We start from the raw sequence: 15,596 nt of genomic DNA on the forward strand, positions 1-15,596 counted from the left end.
GTTTGCTGTGCTCTCCACATGGCTTGTGGCAAACTGCAAATAGGATTTTTTATGGATCTCGTTATGTCACACCCAAAGGTCAGCTGTGTGATATGCATACCTAATAGTTAGTCATATTGACAGATTCTCCCACTAGGCTGCTTCTCTGATTAATGTTCTGCTGGCCCAACCCATCTGTGTACTGGTCTTAGTATGGGTGCAGTTCTGCCATTCTCTTTCAGTCTTTCAGATAATTGATTGAACAGTTCTCTCTAGGATGTAGAAAGCTTGAGATACTGTTTTATACCTAGCCCGGTTTTAAACGTACTGCTTTTTATCTGACTTGTCTACTGTGTTTCTTGGTCTTCATGATGCTTTTTGTTCACTATTGCTCCCAAACAATCCTGTAAGACCTTCACAGAAAAGATGGATTGTAGATTATACGTTTTTCTTTAAACAAAATTTTGAAAACCCTATATCATTTTTTGTATTTGGAGCGGTGTATTTTTACCGATGGCAGTAAAACCAGAGGAAGAAGGCAGAGAAACTTGATTCTTTCCCAGATTATGTCTCTTATTGTCAAGCCATAGAGACAGTTTTAACTAATATGTAAAAAGTGTTATTTTTTTTTAAGTTTCCTGTTGAAGCTTTAAGAAGATTTTCAATCCAAATGAGACAATTAATAAACTTCAAGTAAGGTCAGCTTTGCAATCTCTCATGTTTCAGTTCCACCAACTCAGAGTACGATTGACGCTGAATGCTTTAATTGCCTCATTCGGTCAAGCCAAGTTTTCAAAATTCAGCATGAGTATGTTGTTAATTTCATTGACAGGATGTTCTCTTTCTTGCTCCATTTTCATGTATCTTTTAGTGTTTGCAAAATGAAAAATGACATTTGTGGCCTACAAATAGCCAAAACCTCCATTTGCTTCAAGAACCAATTCCATCCTCATTTGTTGCTGATCTGAGCTAAAGGCCATGCTTTTTGTGTTTGCTCTGGAAATAATAAATTCACAAGCCTGTGTGGCTAACCTAAGGGATGTGATTAGTATCTGTGAAATCATGGCTGATTAGGGTGCATTTGTGTCCTAATTTATGGATCCTGGAACATGAAAAGTAATTCCTCATGCTTTATCCTCTAAAACATAAGTGACCTATTTTTGACAGTATTACTATTTTTCCAGCAGTCACAGTTTTAATCCTTTTGGATCCGTATGTCTGAGGCAGGGGAGCAATGTGGATATTTTTATGTGTGTATGTATTTTCCTTAAGAGCCTGGGTGCAAGCAGAGCAATTTTAAATCCACTGACAGTTGGACAGTAGGAATGACCTTATGAGGAGTAATGATTCAAGGTTTCCAGATGTGTGTGCTGAAGTGAGTCACTTTGTCTCCTTTCTGACAGATGACTCAAACTGCCCCAATTAAACATGAATTTCCTTCCTTCTCTTTCTTTCTCTCTCTCACAGCTGAGGAAGGCCATTATGTGTCAATGAAGAACAGTGACATACCTCTGGACCCCACAGTGCCCCCAATCCTGACTTCTGGATTTAGAGACAGAGACGGCGTTAAAGATGTTGCTCCTGGAGCAGGTCCTGATGCTGAACTCAGACACTGGCCTGAGGGAAAGGTGTTTGCCGAGGCCAAAACTGCAATCTGGACAGAAACGCAGGAAGGAGTGAGTGCGGGAGCGCATGGAAAAGTCTTTGCAGAGGCTGGGATTATGACGGAAACTCGAGCGTGGGCTGAAGCGGGATGGAGGCCGGTCCACACAGAGGAGGAAGCGCTGCCAAGCGTGCCCGAAGATCCAGCTCCCATGCTTGTGCAGGAGAAGCTGAGGACAAGTGGAGAGGTCCAAAGGGAGCAGGCGGCCCTTTCATCAGTACTCAGCATGCTGACTGAGACGACAGAGCTGCAGACTCCAGCAGTCAGAAAACCTTTAGGGCTGCTGTCTAAAGCGGCTTGGTCTAAAAGCTCTTCTTCATCCAAGGCCTTATCTTCCTCCACAACAAAAGCATCCTCTCTTCCCTCCTCTCCATCCAGTAAAAAACTGAGTCAGACTCCACCATCCACCAATTTGTCTGTGGTTATTGGAAACAACAACTCCTCAACCAACTATAGTTTGGGTGGGTAATATTTTTTCAATTATCTGGCAAAAATATTAATTTTAATTTTCACAATTTAGCACAGCAGAGGCACAATCCTTTATTGAGATTTTATGACAGACCAACTGAAAGGGTATAATTGTGAAGTGGAAAAGGATAAATGGTTTAAAGTAATTTTTAACAAGTAAGTCTTAAAAAATTATTAGTATATTCAGCCTCTTTAATCTGAAGCCCTTAATTACCATTTATTACAGACATTTAATTTAAAATGGCTGTGTTAACTGTGTGGAAACTGAATTTGAATTTAGTTCGTCAGCGAAAGCCTCACAGGTTTGTTAGAGAACATTAGTGACAGAGAACAGCAGGGATAAACAATATTATAGGCTGTAGAAAATTCACGTAACACTGCTTAATCCATCATCTAATAATGTGAGAAAAATTACAGATGTAGATATTTATTGGAAAATGTCAGTGTTGGTTTGTCAAATAAAATCCCAATGACACACTGCTGCTTTTTAGTGTTTTGTAACAGAATTAATTATTAACCAAGCCTTTGTCTATAGTAATTATCAGGATTTAGCAAACTGAAGGAGACATGTCTGAGAATAATTGTAGTTCAGTTGGACATGATTCAGTTTATGCTTTAGTCACCTCAGCAACTTCTCAGGGAAACGTATGGAGGTCACGCTGCTGAATGCTTCAGCAACGAGTCTCACAGACATCCGTCATTTCTGCATGACCAATTGTCATTTTTAACAGTGATTTAATCTTAATAGATTGCTTGTAATAATATTAACAATTCATTTTAATTGAATTATTTGAACTGAATTTAATTCACTGTAATTGAGTTTTTTCAGTTTTGTTATCAGTAAATCATCACCTTCAACATTTCATCAGTGTCACCATCATGTATATCATTTTATCATCTTAGACTTATTGCTGCCATCATCATCATCATCATCATCATCATCATCATCATCATCATCATCATCATCATCATCATCATCATCATCTCCCCCCATTTCCTAACCTCCATCCCTCTCTGTTTTTTGTGTCTATTTTCGCCTCAATAATAAGGTAATTATTATACAAATATTTAGCTTTCTGAAGAATGTGCAGGAGAAAGTAGTGTGTCTCCAAGCATTTCAACTTATTCCACACATTGTCAGGGGGAATACGATTGGATCTGGAGGTGTTTTTGAAAATGAAAGGTAGTCTGCGTCATGCATTTGCAGTTACAATGTAGACAGATAAAACACAATCCTAGTATAAAAGTGTCTTTTAGGTTGACATGTTAATATTCAATATTCTGTAGGAAATTAAAAACTTCGAACTTAAAAAAAGAATTTACGTTACTTAAATCAAATAAAAGTGACAACTGAGGCTTGATAGGTTTGTTTTTATCCTAACTCTGGTTTGGATAAATGTGTCACTGCATTTAAAATATAATAGTTGTTCAGCAATCAGGAAATAAAAGTAAGTAAAGGCTTGGAAATTGTTAATACACATTTAAAGGGAAAGTACGTAAGCTGGAAAGTAGAGACAGAGGCCAATGAAATTAAAAGTAACCTGTTTTTCTTCTTTTCCTCAAAGGTTCAGGTCCTATTGAGGTAAAGACAAAAAAGGCATTTTTCAGCAATGTCTAAAAAAGAAAAAGGAAAATCTTGATTAGGATTCTTTGTCCATGATAAAGATCATTTAAGGTCACGTATTGGTGACAAGCTTTTCACAAGTGTCTTAGTTCTAGCTTTTCTTCAGCAAACTCTACAGGTGAATCTGGAATGAAACAGTGGATGAATAAGTGGTTACCTGGTGACCACTTCAGAGTATGGTAGGAAGCTTTGTTAGAGTCCATGAAGTATGTAAAATAGCAGGACGTTTTAAATCAATAAACCTTTTGTACTCAGCTGCAGGGTTTTCTGAACATATCTGAAGCAAAATACAGTATTTAGAAATTATTTAATTTTTTTTGACTTATCCATGTTCTTTTTCCCTTCAGATGAATTAGTGAGCGGCCTACCAGCGTGGGATCTTCCCACTGTACCTGAATCTCACCTGTCCACAGTGGGTGACCATGATATCACACTTCCTCCCAATGTAACAAGCCCTTTCTCCACCCACCAGTGGAATACCACCATGCCTGTGCGTCCCAGGATCCCCATACAGAACACAACTACAGCAGCCACGACCATAAAGACAACCCCATCGACAACCACCACTTCAACTGTGTCGTTTTCTACCACGAAGAGAACAGAAACGCCACCAGAAACCATCACAGCCCAAAATAACACCAGCCAGGACACTGTGACCGATGGCAGCCTTCAGCTGACAACAGTAACCACAACAACACCCTCAACGACCAGCTTTACTGTTAATAGCACAGAGATGGCAACACAGGAGGCAGCGACTCCTGGGAGCACAGAGGCGTCTCTATCGAACATCACAGCTGCTGCACCCACAGAGGAAACAAGGCTCTTCGTCGCAACAACCGCGACTCTTCCAACAACGACCTCTACGACCATGCCAGCCCCCACTACCACCACCACAGTTACTGTTCCCCCAACTACTACAACCACCACCACCACAACCACCACCACCACTCCAGCTCCCACTACAACCACCACTGCCTCAACTACTACTGCTGCTCCCACTACCACGACCACCATCACCACTTCAACAACTACAACTACCACCACCACAACAGAAGCACCCACCACCACTATGCTCATCCCAGTTCAAACTACACCACTTCTGACAACAACCACACAAAGTCCCTCCACCACCAGTGCTGAGGAAATGCCTCTCCCATGCAATGTGACGGAGAAGTTCTGGGTCAAAACAGGTAGGAGACTTTAATATCCTTATTAGAAGTTTTAAAGCTCAACATATGTTAAATACATTTTTTAAAATAATCTCTAATGAATATTACCTCCCTTTTGAAATAATTAACATATTCTTAAATTACACTGCAATGCAATCTTGAATTATCAGTGACTTTCTTCACATTTTGAATACAAGCAGTATTGTTTTTTATGTTTAAAATGATTCTGGTGAAAAGCTGTTAAAGCTTTCTAAAGATTTTTCAACGCTTGTTTTTGGGCATTATTTGCTTTTTCACTCATTTTCTTTTCAGTACCTAACAACTGGTAGAGGAACATATTTGCATGTATGTTATGTCATTCAAAAGCAAGAAGACTGTAATCTGAAGTCATGAACTAAGTTCCTTGAGGTCCATGGTGAAGTATTCATGGTCAGGGACGATTTGGAGAACCTTCTCGGCTGGACTGTGTGTAGAAAAGCGGCTTGTTCCATATTGAAAAACAGTTGTGGTGATCATAATCCAGTTGCTGATATGCTGTTGTTAAAAAAGGCAAATCCAAACCAGCTTTATTGTGTACTGATCTTCTTTACTTAAACCTTTTTTATTTAAATCTTTACAGTGTTGTCTATGGAGCTGCGCAGGAATCACCTGGACCTGATCCTAAAGCAGAACCTTTCAAAAGGACTGAGCCATGCTCTGCAGAGAGCCCTGAATGACTCCAAAGCCTCTGCACAGGTCAGTGTTTCCAGCGGCTTCATGTCCAGCGGCTTTTCACTGATAATCAAAAGGTCATGATCCTGTGACAAACCCACTGACTTGGCCTGGTCGGTGGGTTTAAGAACAAAGGTCTTACATACAGACTTTACAGTATCAATCAAAAGTGCTGTTAAGTGTACGATAAAAACTGCAAAATACTGTCACTTATTTTCTCATTTGTAAAATTGCAAACCCAAATTTGCACAGCATATTGTGCAGAAAACATAATATGCAGTTTTTTGTATTAAAAAAAACACGAAAAAGAGAGAATATTTGCTAGAGGACGGAAACAACTTCTGTGTGTTACGAATCTTAGGATGACTCAGCGAAATGTCAAATAAAAACATAGCAGAAGCTAGCAAACTTTGCAAATGGCTTTGAAATACAGGTTGCTAACTAGTGAGCCCATACAGTGCTGCAGGGACATTATTATCTAAATGACAGGTATCACTGGAAGGAATGGGAAAATAATTTTCAGTAATATTTATTTCATATACGTAGAATAGGAAAGCCAAAGTTTAAAACAGTTTTTAATGTGATCAGTTTAAGATTGTTTTGTATTTTATTGTTTCCTTTCTTGGTCAAAATTTGTAATGTTTCAATAAAGTGGATTATACCTCCATCATCAAACCAGGAAAAAAAATGTACGTTATTGAACCAAATCCATACATGTATCAAAATGAAGCTTTCACAAGTGACATCCCCTACGATAATCGCTACCATAAAAGACCAGCCTCTGACCACAAATCAGAATATGATTGGCTAGTCAAAATGCCTGCCCATAAACTGCAGATGTAAATCTCATCTCTCATCAGCTAATTATTCTTCTGAGAATAAATGACTGGAAGGCATAAAACTTGGTGAGAAATAACCTCTGTGTTGATCTTACCTCAGCCATAAGCCTTCTCTAGTGCCCTCAGTGACTGGAGAAAGAACTAGTTATGTTATAAAAGAAATATTTTTTTCATCTTTTTATACATTTTTCAGCTCTCCACTATCAGCTTGTGAAGCTTTGAGTGCAATGCGTAGTGCAAGTGCCCCAGTGAAATGGCCACTACAGCTATTTACTGTAATATCCAGAACTCCTGTAAAAGCTTTTATTTTTTTTTTACATACATTGAAGATTCAAAGAAGAACAGCTGCTAGGATTGGACAGCATTTGATGATTCAAGGAGCGTAAAGATGGGCTTATTTTTGCCTTTTATCTATAACTTTAAATTTTACGTTTATGAGGTTTTGTTTTTTATTGTCTCCTGTAACATTTCTCTGCTGCTGCGCTTGGTCAAAGTGCTTCCATTTAATTGTACTGAGATAAAAAAAAAATCTGTTTATTTTAAGCCATTTTGCTGGTCTGTCTGTCCCAAGTACTCGTGCCTTCTATATTTAAGTTGTTGGTGTTGATTTTTTTTTTACCTGACAAAGACTCATGAATGGTGCAGGAGATAAATATAGAGAGAGGTGACAAATGAATATGTGGTATTATTTATTAGGCGATATCGAGTTCATTTAAGGAGACCATTCTCACATCCCACTCCCACTCTTACATAATGCTTGTTTTCATCCTGTGTCAACCACATGGTTCCATCTCCATCTTCTCTTCCCTCCCTCTCAAACCATCACTATCAGCTTTTTCCTTTTATGTATATTTCAATATTTACATCTCTCACATTGCTCTCCCCCTTCATCTTTCTGATGAGATTACACCTTTGGTCCAACTAGATCGATTTTCTGCCAATATGTCTGTCTTGCCTGTTGTACTACTCGGCTCATTGTGGCTGTCTGCCTCTGTCTGTCCACCTGCCTCTCTTCATCTCTCTTTCTGTCCGTCTTCTGTCTTCATCCTCCTGCTTTTGCTATTTTTATCCAGTTGTTTGTGAGCCTTCGCGGGGAGTGACTCAGTATCTCTAAGCTCCACGGCACTTTCATCTACCCCCTGCTACACACAGACACATTCCTCAGCTTTCATCGTCTCCATCTGAAAACCTAGACTGCGGTTTGATAGTCAAAATTAATCTGTCCATGGCGAAAAACACCAACCAGGAAATAGAAACAGTTCAGATCTTAAAACGCCTGGATATTGTTGCAATGTTGATGAGCAAAATCTGCCCCCTATGTGATTCGGGTTTGTTAAACAGCATGAAATTAGTATGCAGCGATGCTTAATGTGTTGCGTCATTGAACAATGTTGTTAACCATAATTACTTACCAAACTGGGCAGTTTTACAGCTGTCAGCTGTTGGCAGGGAGCAAAGGCGGTCAGTTCTGGCTCCCTTTGTTAAATTCAGCAGTCCTCTTCAGATATGCAAAACAAAGGTTAAGCAATCAGCTTTAGTACAGAGTTTAGAAATTCAAAATGTATTAACATTTTAGTATTGTTGTCTAGTATTTGTAGTTTTAGCACTGGTGGTCTCTATTTAATTAGCAAGTGGTTTATTACATAACTTAGAATGGATATAAAGAAGAGAAACATTAAGTCATTTTTACTGATCTTTTAAATATTTCTTTCCTATTTCATGCTATAAAAGCATGCAAAATTGTTTTTAATGTCACTAATGCCAATAATGTAAAGTATCAGTGACACCATGTACATTATATATGCATTGCCTTTACTGAAACCAAGTATAAGTTTTGACAATATCATTTCACATGAAAGGCAGATTTTATAAACGCTGTCTGAAGGTATTTGGCTCTCTACGTTTTGTGGTTGATAGATATGGACAGCGTGATAAATGCTAAAGTGTAAACAAGATAAAAAAGTGATGAAATAGACAAATGAGAACAAATATTGTGGAGTGTAAGGAACTAAGATAAGGACTCATGTAGTTTATACATAAACATACTAATAGGAAAAAAAACAGTAGAAATAGAAACAAAAAAGTCAACATATTTTTGATAAAATCTAAGAAGGTCGAAAGCCTCAAGAGCTCAGCAGCATAGGTACAATAAAAAAAATGTTAAATAGGATCATACGTCAAGGTTGACTGATTCAGTTTTTGGTGAATCAGAACACAGTTTTTTCTTTGTGTTTTCTTAAAGCTGCCGGTTTAGGAAAAACACAGGAAGATTAACACAAACACCCCCACAGACAAAAATAAAACATCTGAAAGAAACAGTCAATATTTAATTTTATGCTTACTACATTTTAGTTTAGACTTCAAATGCAAGATTCAACGGCTCTTTTTTGTGTTTTCTGATGAAATGCAAAACCCAAAGGTGGCTTTATGGATATAAGACTGAGTGGCTGAGCATAATTGAAAAATATGTAAAGAGTTGCTTGGAAAGAAATGAGGCTGAAGCTTTTACTTGGACTCTGCATAAGGAGAGGTGCTGGGATACAGTTTCATTCAAAGAGGATGTCTGTTTTAGATAAAAAGATCAGGCAGGAGCAGCCAGCACACACTCAGGGAGAGAAAGAGGAGAGAAAAATATGGTTGTGGAGAGAGAGAGAGAGAGAGGAAAAAATCCATAACAACAACAACCTCAGCTACTCAGTGTGGTTGAAGGTTGAGGGTACATGAAGGTGGGTGGTGTTAAGTTCCAGAAATACAGCCTTTGACTCACCACAGTTGTTGTCTGTGTGTGTGTGTTTTTTTCTTTTTCAGGATATGGCCAAAAGTCTAACTGTTGAAGAATCGAGCTGAAATTTGGTCTTAAGGCAGAGCTAAACTGAAATGAAACCAAGAATTATAAATATTCATACACTGACGCTTGTACCTTCAAATCTAAATCAAATATATAGTGTCTTGTTTCACAGGACAGCTCTATGAGAGTATTTCAGATGTTGGCACTAAAGCTGTCTTTGTTTTTGTTTTACTGCTCATATTCCTTGAATAAAATAGCAGCACAATATCTCCAAGACAAAATAAGCATCAGCATGTTTTTCTGTAAACCATACACAGGCACACATTTATGTAAACTTCTGGTAAAGATGTGCAAACAGCCTTAAAATGAAATAAAATTTTAAAAGCAGTTTGATAATTTCACTGTTTTCTCTTCAGCTTGGCTCACAGGTCAAGTGGAAATATTCTGCTTTTCCATTTATTTATCATCTATTTAACGCAGGATCCGCTTAAAGTGTTCATTACTTAAAAGCAGTCTTAATTCCATCTGATTAGAGGAGAAGTAATACAGTAATAGACAGTTATATAATTATTTAACTAATTATTCACTGAATTAAAAACAAGATGCATTTATAACACTTACAGTCAACAGTTGCTTCAACAACATTTTTTCAGATACGTTCTTTATGAATCTTTCCTTGTAAAAGTATTTATTGCAATGTAGAACATGTGAAAAATAAACACCACTTTAATAAACAGCACAGATGACTCTGTGTTTAATGTAGATGGTTGCATAGATGTATTGTCGATTAGTGCTAAATTAGCTGGTTTTGCCCGTCATGTGCAAATAAAAAATGTGTCAAAAATAATAAAGCCAAAGAAAATAACTTTTTGTTTCCATTTGTGATGAGTAGGCTTCTGGTTGCTTTTTGTTTTATTTGATTTGCTTCATTTATGGAGAATAACACAGCAAGGACTTCATTGAATGGCAGTCCTATTATGAGAAGTGGTTAAGGTTATGCTAGTACTGCTCAATATACTGTAAATCCTCATTCTAGTAATATTAATATTGCAACAGACTATATTAATATTGCAACAGCTAGGGCTGCAACATTTATTGGATGTTTTATTTCAGGTGTCAGGCGTTTGCACTTTGCAGGCTAATAACATAGTAACACAGATGAATGGAGTTTTATTACAACAGAAGCACAAACCTGAGTTCAAGATGCTACAGCTCACAGTGGTGGATGCTTCAATGACAGCTGAGACAGACAGAAGGAAAATGCACACTTATTGCAACTAATATAATCGTTGATTTAGAAATGTCACGTTGCCCAAATGTAAACCTTAGTGATACAGTAAGTCATTAAAAATGCTTCGGCTCCATTCGTTTTCTAGGACTTTTTTGGTAAAAATGTGGCACTGTTGCATTTGTAGAAGCAATAATTTGTTACCAAGTGAATAGGTGACATAATGTATTAAAAGTTAGCTTTTTCTAAAATACTCAGTGTTAGTTTATGCTGCAAAGTATAAGCCTGATGTAGATGCTGGAATTGTTGAAAATATGTCTCTGTCACAGGTGGAGCGAGACGACTGCAGCCCAAACAACCTGACTCTGGGTTACTACGTGACCAGCGGGAAAACTGTCTACGTTTCCTCCATGGTTGTCGAAGCTCTCAATGTTTACGGCTTTGACAAACTGCTGTCTGACATTAGGCAGCACACCCCGCTGGTCAAGGCGGTTCTGGTTCCCGTGGCGACCTGGATCAGCTCTCCCCACATTCACCTACAGCTCAAAACAGGTGAGAATACCTAAGATGAACATTGAAATGCGTGACACTAAAATCCAGCAAAACCAGCTTCTTGTTCCAGAAACTTGATTGTAAAAAGACAAAAAGCTGCAGGAGTGGAGGATTAAATTGATTCCAGGAAGAACAGAAACCAGACAAAATTAGAAAGATTCTGATTAGCTCTCCTTTACTCCTCTTTGATACCTTAAATCCCATACAGACCCCCATGATTGCAGAACAAATTGGTCCAATCACTTAGTCAGCTCTTAAGCCTCAAAACACATTTCAGCACACACACACCCACCCCGTTTTGTGTGAGCAAGGTCAGAAAATCTGTACAGTTAAGAGACTGATTGTACATCAGAATATACATTTTGAGAATAATATTGTATTTCTCAACACAAATCCATAATTTTCAATCAATGTTGCTTCAGATTTGATCAAATTAATAAGAAAGAATAACTTTACCTTTAATCTGAGCTTAATTGGTGCATATGGGTGCCTCCCTGACTGTAGAAACTCAGAAAATCTGATCACCGACATAAAGAAATGTTCCTCTGAGATGTTCAGCTGCATTTTTACGGGGATTAAATTACATAGAAGTGGACTGGTTACCTTCTGCCTCACTGTTATGAACAACTCTGTGTTGGTCTATGATATAAAATCCCAATAAAATATGCTAATGTTTATGGTTGTGATCAAATGTGGACTTTATTCTAACTTTGAAGTATCAAATCTTTTTTAAAATTGTTTTTTAGTAGAAAGTGCCAAATATCTGTGCAGGAAAATTGATTGTGGCATACCCAAATGCAAGCAGTGAGCTAGAGGCAGTAGGATGATGCAAATAATGAACTTAATTTGAAAGAAAGCATGAATCCAAAGTTAAAATGGTGGAAGCAAACAGCAGGAGAAAAAATAACATTAGACGGAAGGTATATGCATCTTCAGCAACAAAAAAAAACAAACACTACCTGAGATTAGCCCTAAAAATAAAAGCACTGTGGATAAGATACCCAATCCATCATGCTGTATCTGGAATCTGTATATTTGGCTCTGTTGTTAGTATTAATGAAAGCGCTTCTCTGGAGGGATGTCTGTGTGACCGATAAACCTGAGTAGCAAGGGAAACGAAGAGGATTATCGCCTCCATCTAAACCGAAACCAGAGAAAACGAGCGGCTCTCCATCAGAAGCGGGGAGGTGCAGCTCCGGGTAAACAATATTGAGTCCATCAGCAGATTATGAATGTTACCCATTGCCCTCTATTTTCTTGCTCCATTCCATCTTTATTATCCTTTGTTTGGAGAATTAACTCTAAACGGGGCTGCAGTGCTGAAGGTGGAGCCGTGTTCTGACCTAAATTCAAACAGTGTGTTGCTGATGAGTGCAGTCTTCCTTCAAAGTCCCAACATCCTTCACTGGTCTCAGTCTAAAATGCTCTGCAGGCACAAACCCTGCTGACCCAGTTGGTAATCTTATGCAAATTGTACTTTGGCGGGTAAATTGGCAAACATATCTACGGTTAATGAGCTGAACAACTGAGAGATTGATTCTTGCTTGTGCTTCAATTCCCTGCTTCATATGCAACAGCATGCTAATATGCTGGGAGGTTTTATTGCAGTATACATCACAGTTCCTGCAATAAAATATGTCACTGGTCCAGACAAGACTTTGTCACCGCTGTTACAAATAAAGACTCAAGACTCAACTCAAGAACTACTTCACAATAATAGGAAAATAAATAATTGTGATATGTTATTTCCTAACAGCACTTTGTGAGCTTAAATATTTTGTCAACTTCCAAAACTGACTAACTGGACAAATACATTATTTGCATTTATATTGTTCATGAATATCCCTTAAAATACATAAAAACCTACCTAGTTCTTCATACAAAAGGTTCTTAGATATTCGGATTATGCCCACATTGATGTGGTGTTGACAACTGCAAATCTGTGCAACTCTATTTAAATGTCAGTCACAAACACAGAGATGTGGCGTCAAGATTAAGACACGCTTCCTTAATACATGGAATACCATGTAGAAGAAAACCAGAATGAGATCCACCCCTAATCTAAAGCAGTTTGTTATTCTCTTACTACTCAGATGGTATATAAATAATCCCTGCTTTGCTCTTCCTTGCCTGGTTTGCAGTGTTAAGATTTGTTGGACCTGCAGACAACATCTACTCGTGCAGTTTTGTCCAGATGCTGGAGCAGCGGCTTGAGAATGCCTTTGAAGAGGCTCAGGATAAAGTGTTGGAGACCTACAACAGACTCACAGTGGAGGTACGGGACGAGTGCACTGAGACTATTTATAAGGCAGACAGTCAAATGCGTCCTGTCTGCATGCAGCATGCTAATCAGACTAACATTTATAACACAGCTCCAGGTGGATTTCCAACCTCTCACACCATCTCAGTCGCTCGCATACTTATTCTTGTTTTTGCTTCAACAGTGCTGGCCACAAGCTTTTTACTGTGGCCAGATGGCTTAAAAGTTACCAAAAATAAGTCAGTTATAGTAACACTCTGCACTTGACTGAAGGGGATAGCTTCTGAGTAATGTTTATATTTTTGGAAACAGCAAACTGTAATAAATCTAGTTTTCATACATAAATCATACATATTTCTCTGCCAAAGTCTTTGTCTGTTTGCAGAATATACACTGCACATGCAAACACCGTCAAAATCATAAAGTAGGTCTCAACAAGCAAACGGAGATACAGGCTCCATTCATTATTTATCCCCTGAAATATTAACGCTTGCAGAGAAATGTGATGGGAATTCTCTGTATCTTGTGTCGTCGTCCACTTCGCCGTTGTGATTCTGTTACATGAATGTTGGAGAAACCACACAGGTCTTATTATGGAGAGAATAAAACCTTGTTCATTGAAGGCCTGGTGTGCATTCTTTATGCGCGCCTTCGACATTTGGCATGATAGCTCTAGATATTTTCGTATGAAGGTTTAAATTATAAATGTGGCCTTGTATTTGTCTTTGGTGGAAAAAAATCAGAAATCTTTCTGAATATTTTTATGTGCAGCAGAGAACAGCATATTTAATTTAAGTTGGTGTGTCTGTCCGCAGATCCAGAGTGTTTCTCAGGAGTCTGGCTCACCTTCGGTTACGCTGGTGTATGTGGTGAAAAACCAGGATGCAGTTCTTAATGGGACAATATCCAGTGGGCTCCTCAACCAGCTGACTGCAGAGCTGGTGGGATACTTCCTGTTCTATCCTCCGCTAGTGATAGCTGAGCGTAAGTACAGCTTCATTTTCTCTCAGTGGGATATTAATTTGGCTGTCTATTTGTTTCACTGCATTGATTGCGAATGAAACAACTGAAAATGAATCATTGAAAGCCAGAGAAGCACCGGCTTTTGTTGACGAATCTTGATTGTTAGTTTTTTGTGCAGCTTTGGCCTGCTGACACCTACTTTGGCTATGATTGTTTTCTGCCTTGAGCAGTCATAAATTGTTTATGAGCGAAGGGGACTATACGGAAAAAGTATTTGCTCCAAAACTGAGTTTTATTATTTAAAAAAAACAAAGAAAAAAAACAAGTTTAAACATTAAATTGTATTTAACATTGTATAGCAATAATAAACTCAGTTAGTGTTGCTACCTTTCCTGGCCAATATAGATTCTTACCCTGAGATTTACCCCAGACTACACTAATTTGTACATGCTCCCATTACAGGAAGAGATTAAAACCTCGAAAATGATTTTTTAAAAAAGAGAAACTTTACTGTTTTATGAAATTAAAGTTTTCCCCTCTCTCACTGTATTTGAGGGTCAGTTGAGCTGAAAAAAGCCAGTTCAGGTCAATGTATTCATGTCTTGTTTAAATATCCACAGTTTCTTTGAAGAGTTTCTTAAGTCTAGACAAAAATCTCAGAGTAATAATTCTAAAGTTTTTGGACTAAATGTAATAAATTAAATTAAGGATGCATCTTTTCTCAAGGGAAATAATTGCTCTTAAATTTCCTAATCATAAACTCAAGTCAAAGTATTTCTATAACTCTCAGATAATATATGTTTGATAACAAGAGAGTATCCTTGTTTTCTGTTTTTAAATGTCTTTGAGCAACCACAGCATCTACAGGTCAAGCTCACCACCAAATTTCATTTAAAAATATTAAGTGTGCGTCTGCTTGGCTGCTGAAACCATTATTGCTTAAAATTATTTATCCAAGGTTCCATTTATTGCATCCATTCATCAACTTAATTAAAGTGTTTCTGAATCAAATTGAATTTGAATTAAATCTAGTCATCAATGTCTTTTCCAGACTGAAAGAACAGACTAGGTTTTTTTGTCAGTTCTTGAGTTTCTCTAGATCTTTAGATCCTACTTTATGTTGACAGACTGGTTTTGTTTAACTGATTTCTTGATTAAATATATTTTTATATGATCAAATTGTTTATATCTGCATGTAAACATAGCCAGTGTTGTCTAATCCACTTTATTATTCCTGTCATTACAATTCTGTAAGAATGCATCCTGCTAGAAAAACAGATTACTGTAGTCTCTTTGTATTCATTCACATACATCTGTAAGTGGAATTTAAAATTTGTCATGCAAAAGTAAAA

The 15,596-nt window shown here is 37.7% G+C and overlaps 1 protein-coding gene across 2 annotated transcripts in view; it reads left to right on the plus strand.

Moving 5' to 3' along the window:
- kiaa1549la (KIAA1549-like a) overlaps window positions 1–15,596 on the plus strand; it is an 89,839-nt gene that overhangs the window by 27,632 nt on the left and 46,611 nt on the right. For both annotated transcript variants that reach the window (XM_028041601.1, XM_028041607.1), the window contains exons 2-7: window positions 1,447–2,103; window positions 4,082–4,924; window positions 5,523–5,638; window positions 10,799–11,021; window positions 13,163–13,296; window positions 14,097–14,265. In XM_028041601.1, coding sequence (XP_027897402.1) covers window positions 1,447–2,103; window positions 4,082–4,924; window positions 5,523–5,638; window positions 10,799–11,021; window positions 13,163–13,296; window positions 14,097–14,265 — 2,142 coding nt within the window. The remainder of the gene's footprint in view (window positions 1–1,446; window positions 2,104–4,081; window positions 4,925–5,522; window positions 5,639–10,798; window positions 11,022–13,162; window positions 13,297–14,096; window positions 14,266–15,596) is intronic.

The sequence above is a fragment of the Xiphophorus couchianus genome, chromosome 2, assembly GCF_001444195.1.
Source record: "Xiphophorus couchianus chromosome 2, X_couchianus-1.0, whole genome shotgun sequence".
NCBI lineage: Eukaryota > Metazoa > Chordata > Actinopteri > Cyprinodontiformes > Poeciliidae > Xiphophorus > Xiphophorus couchianus.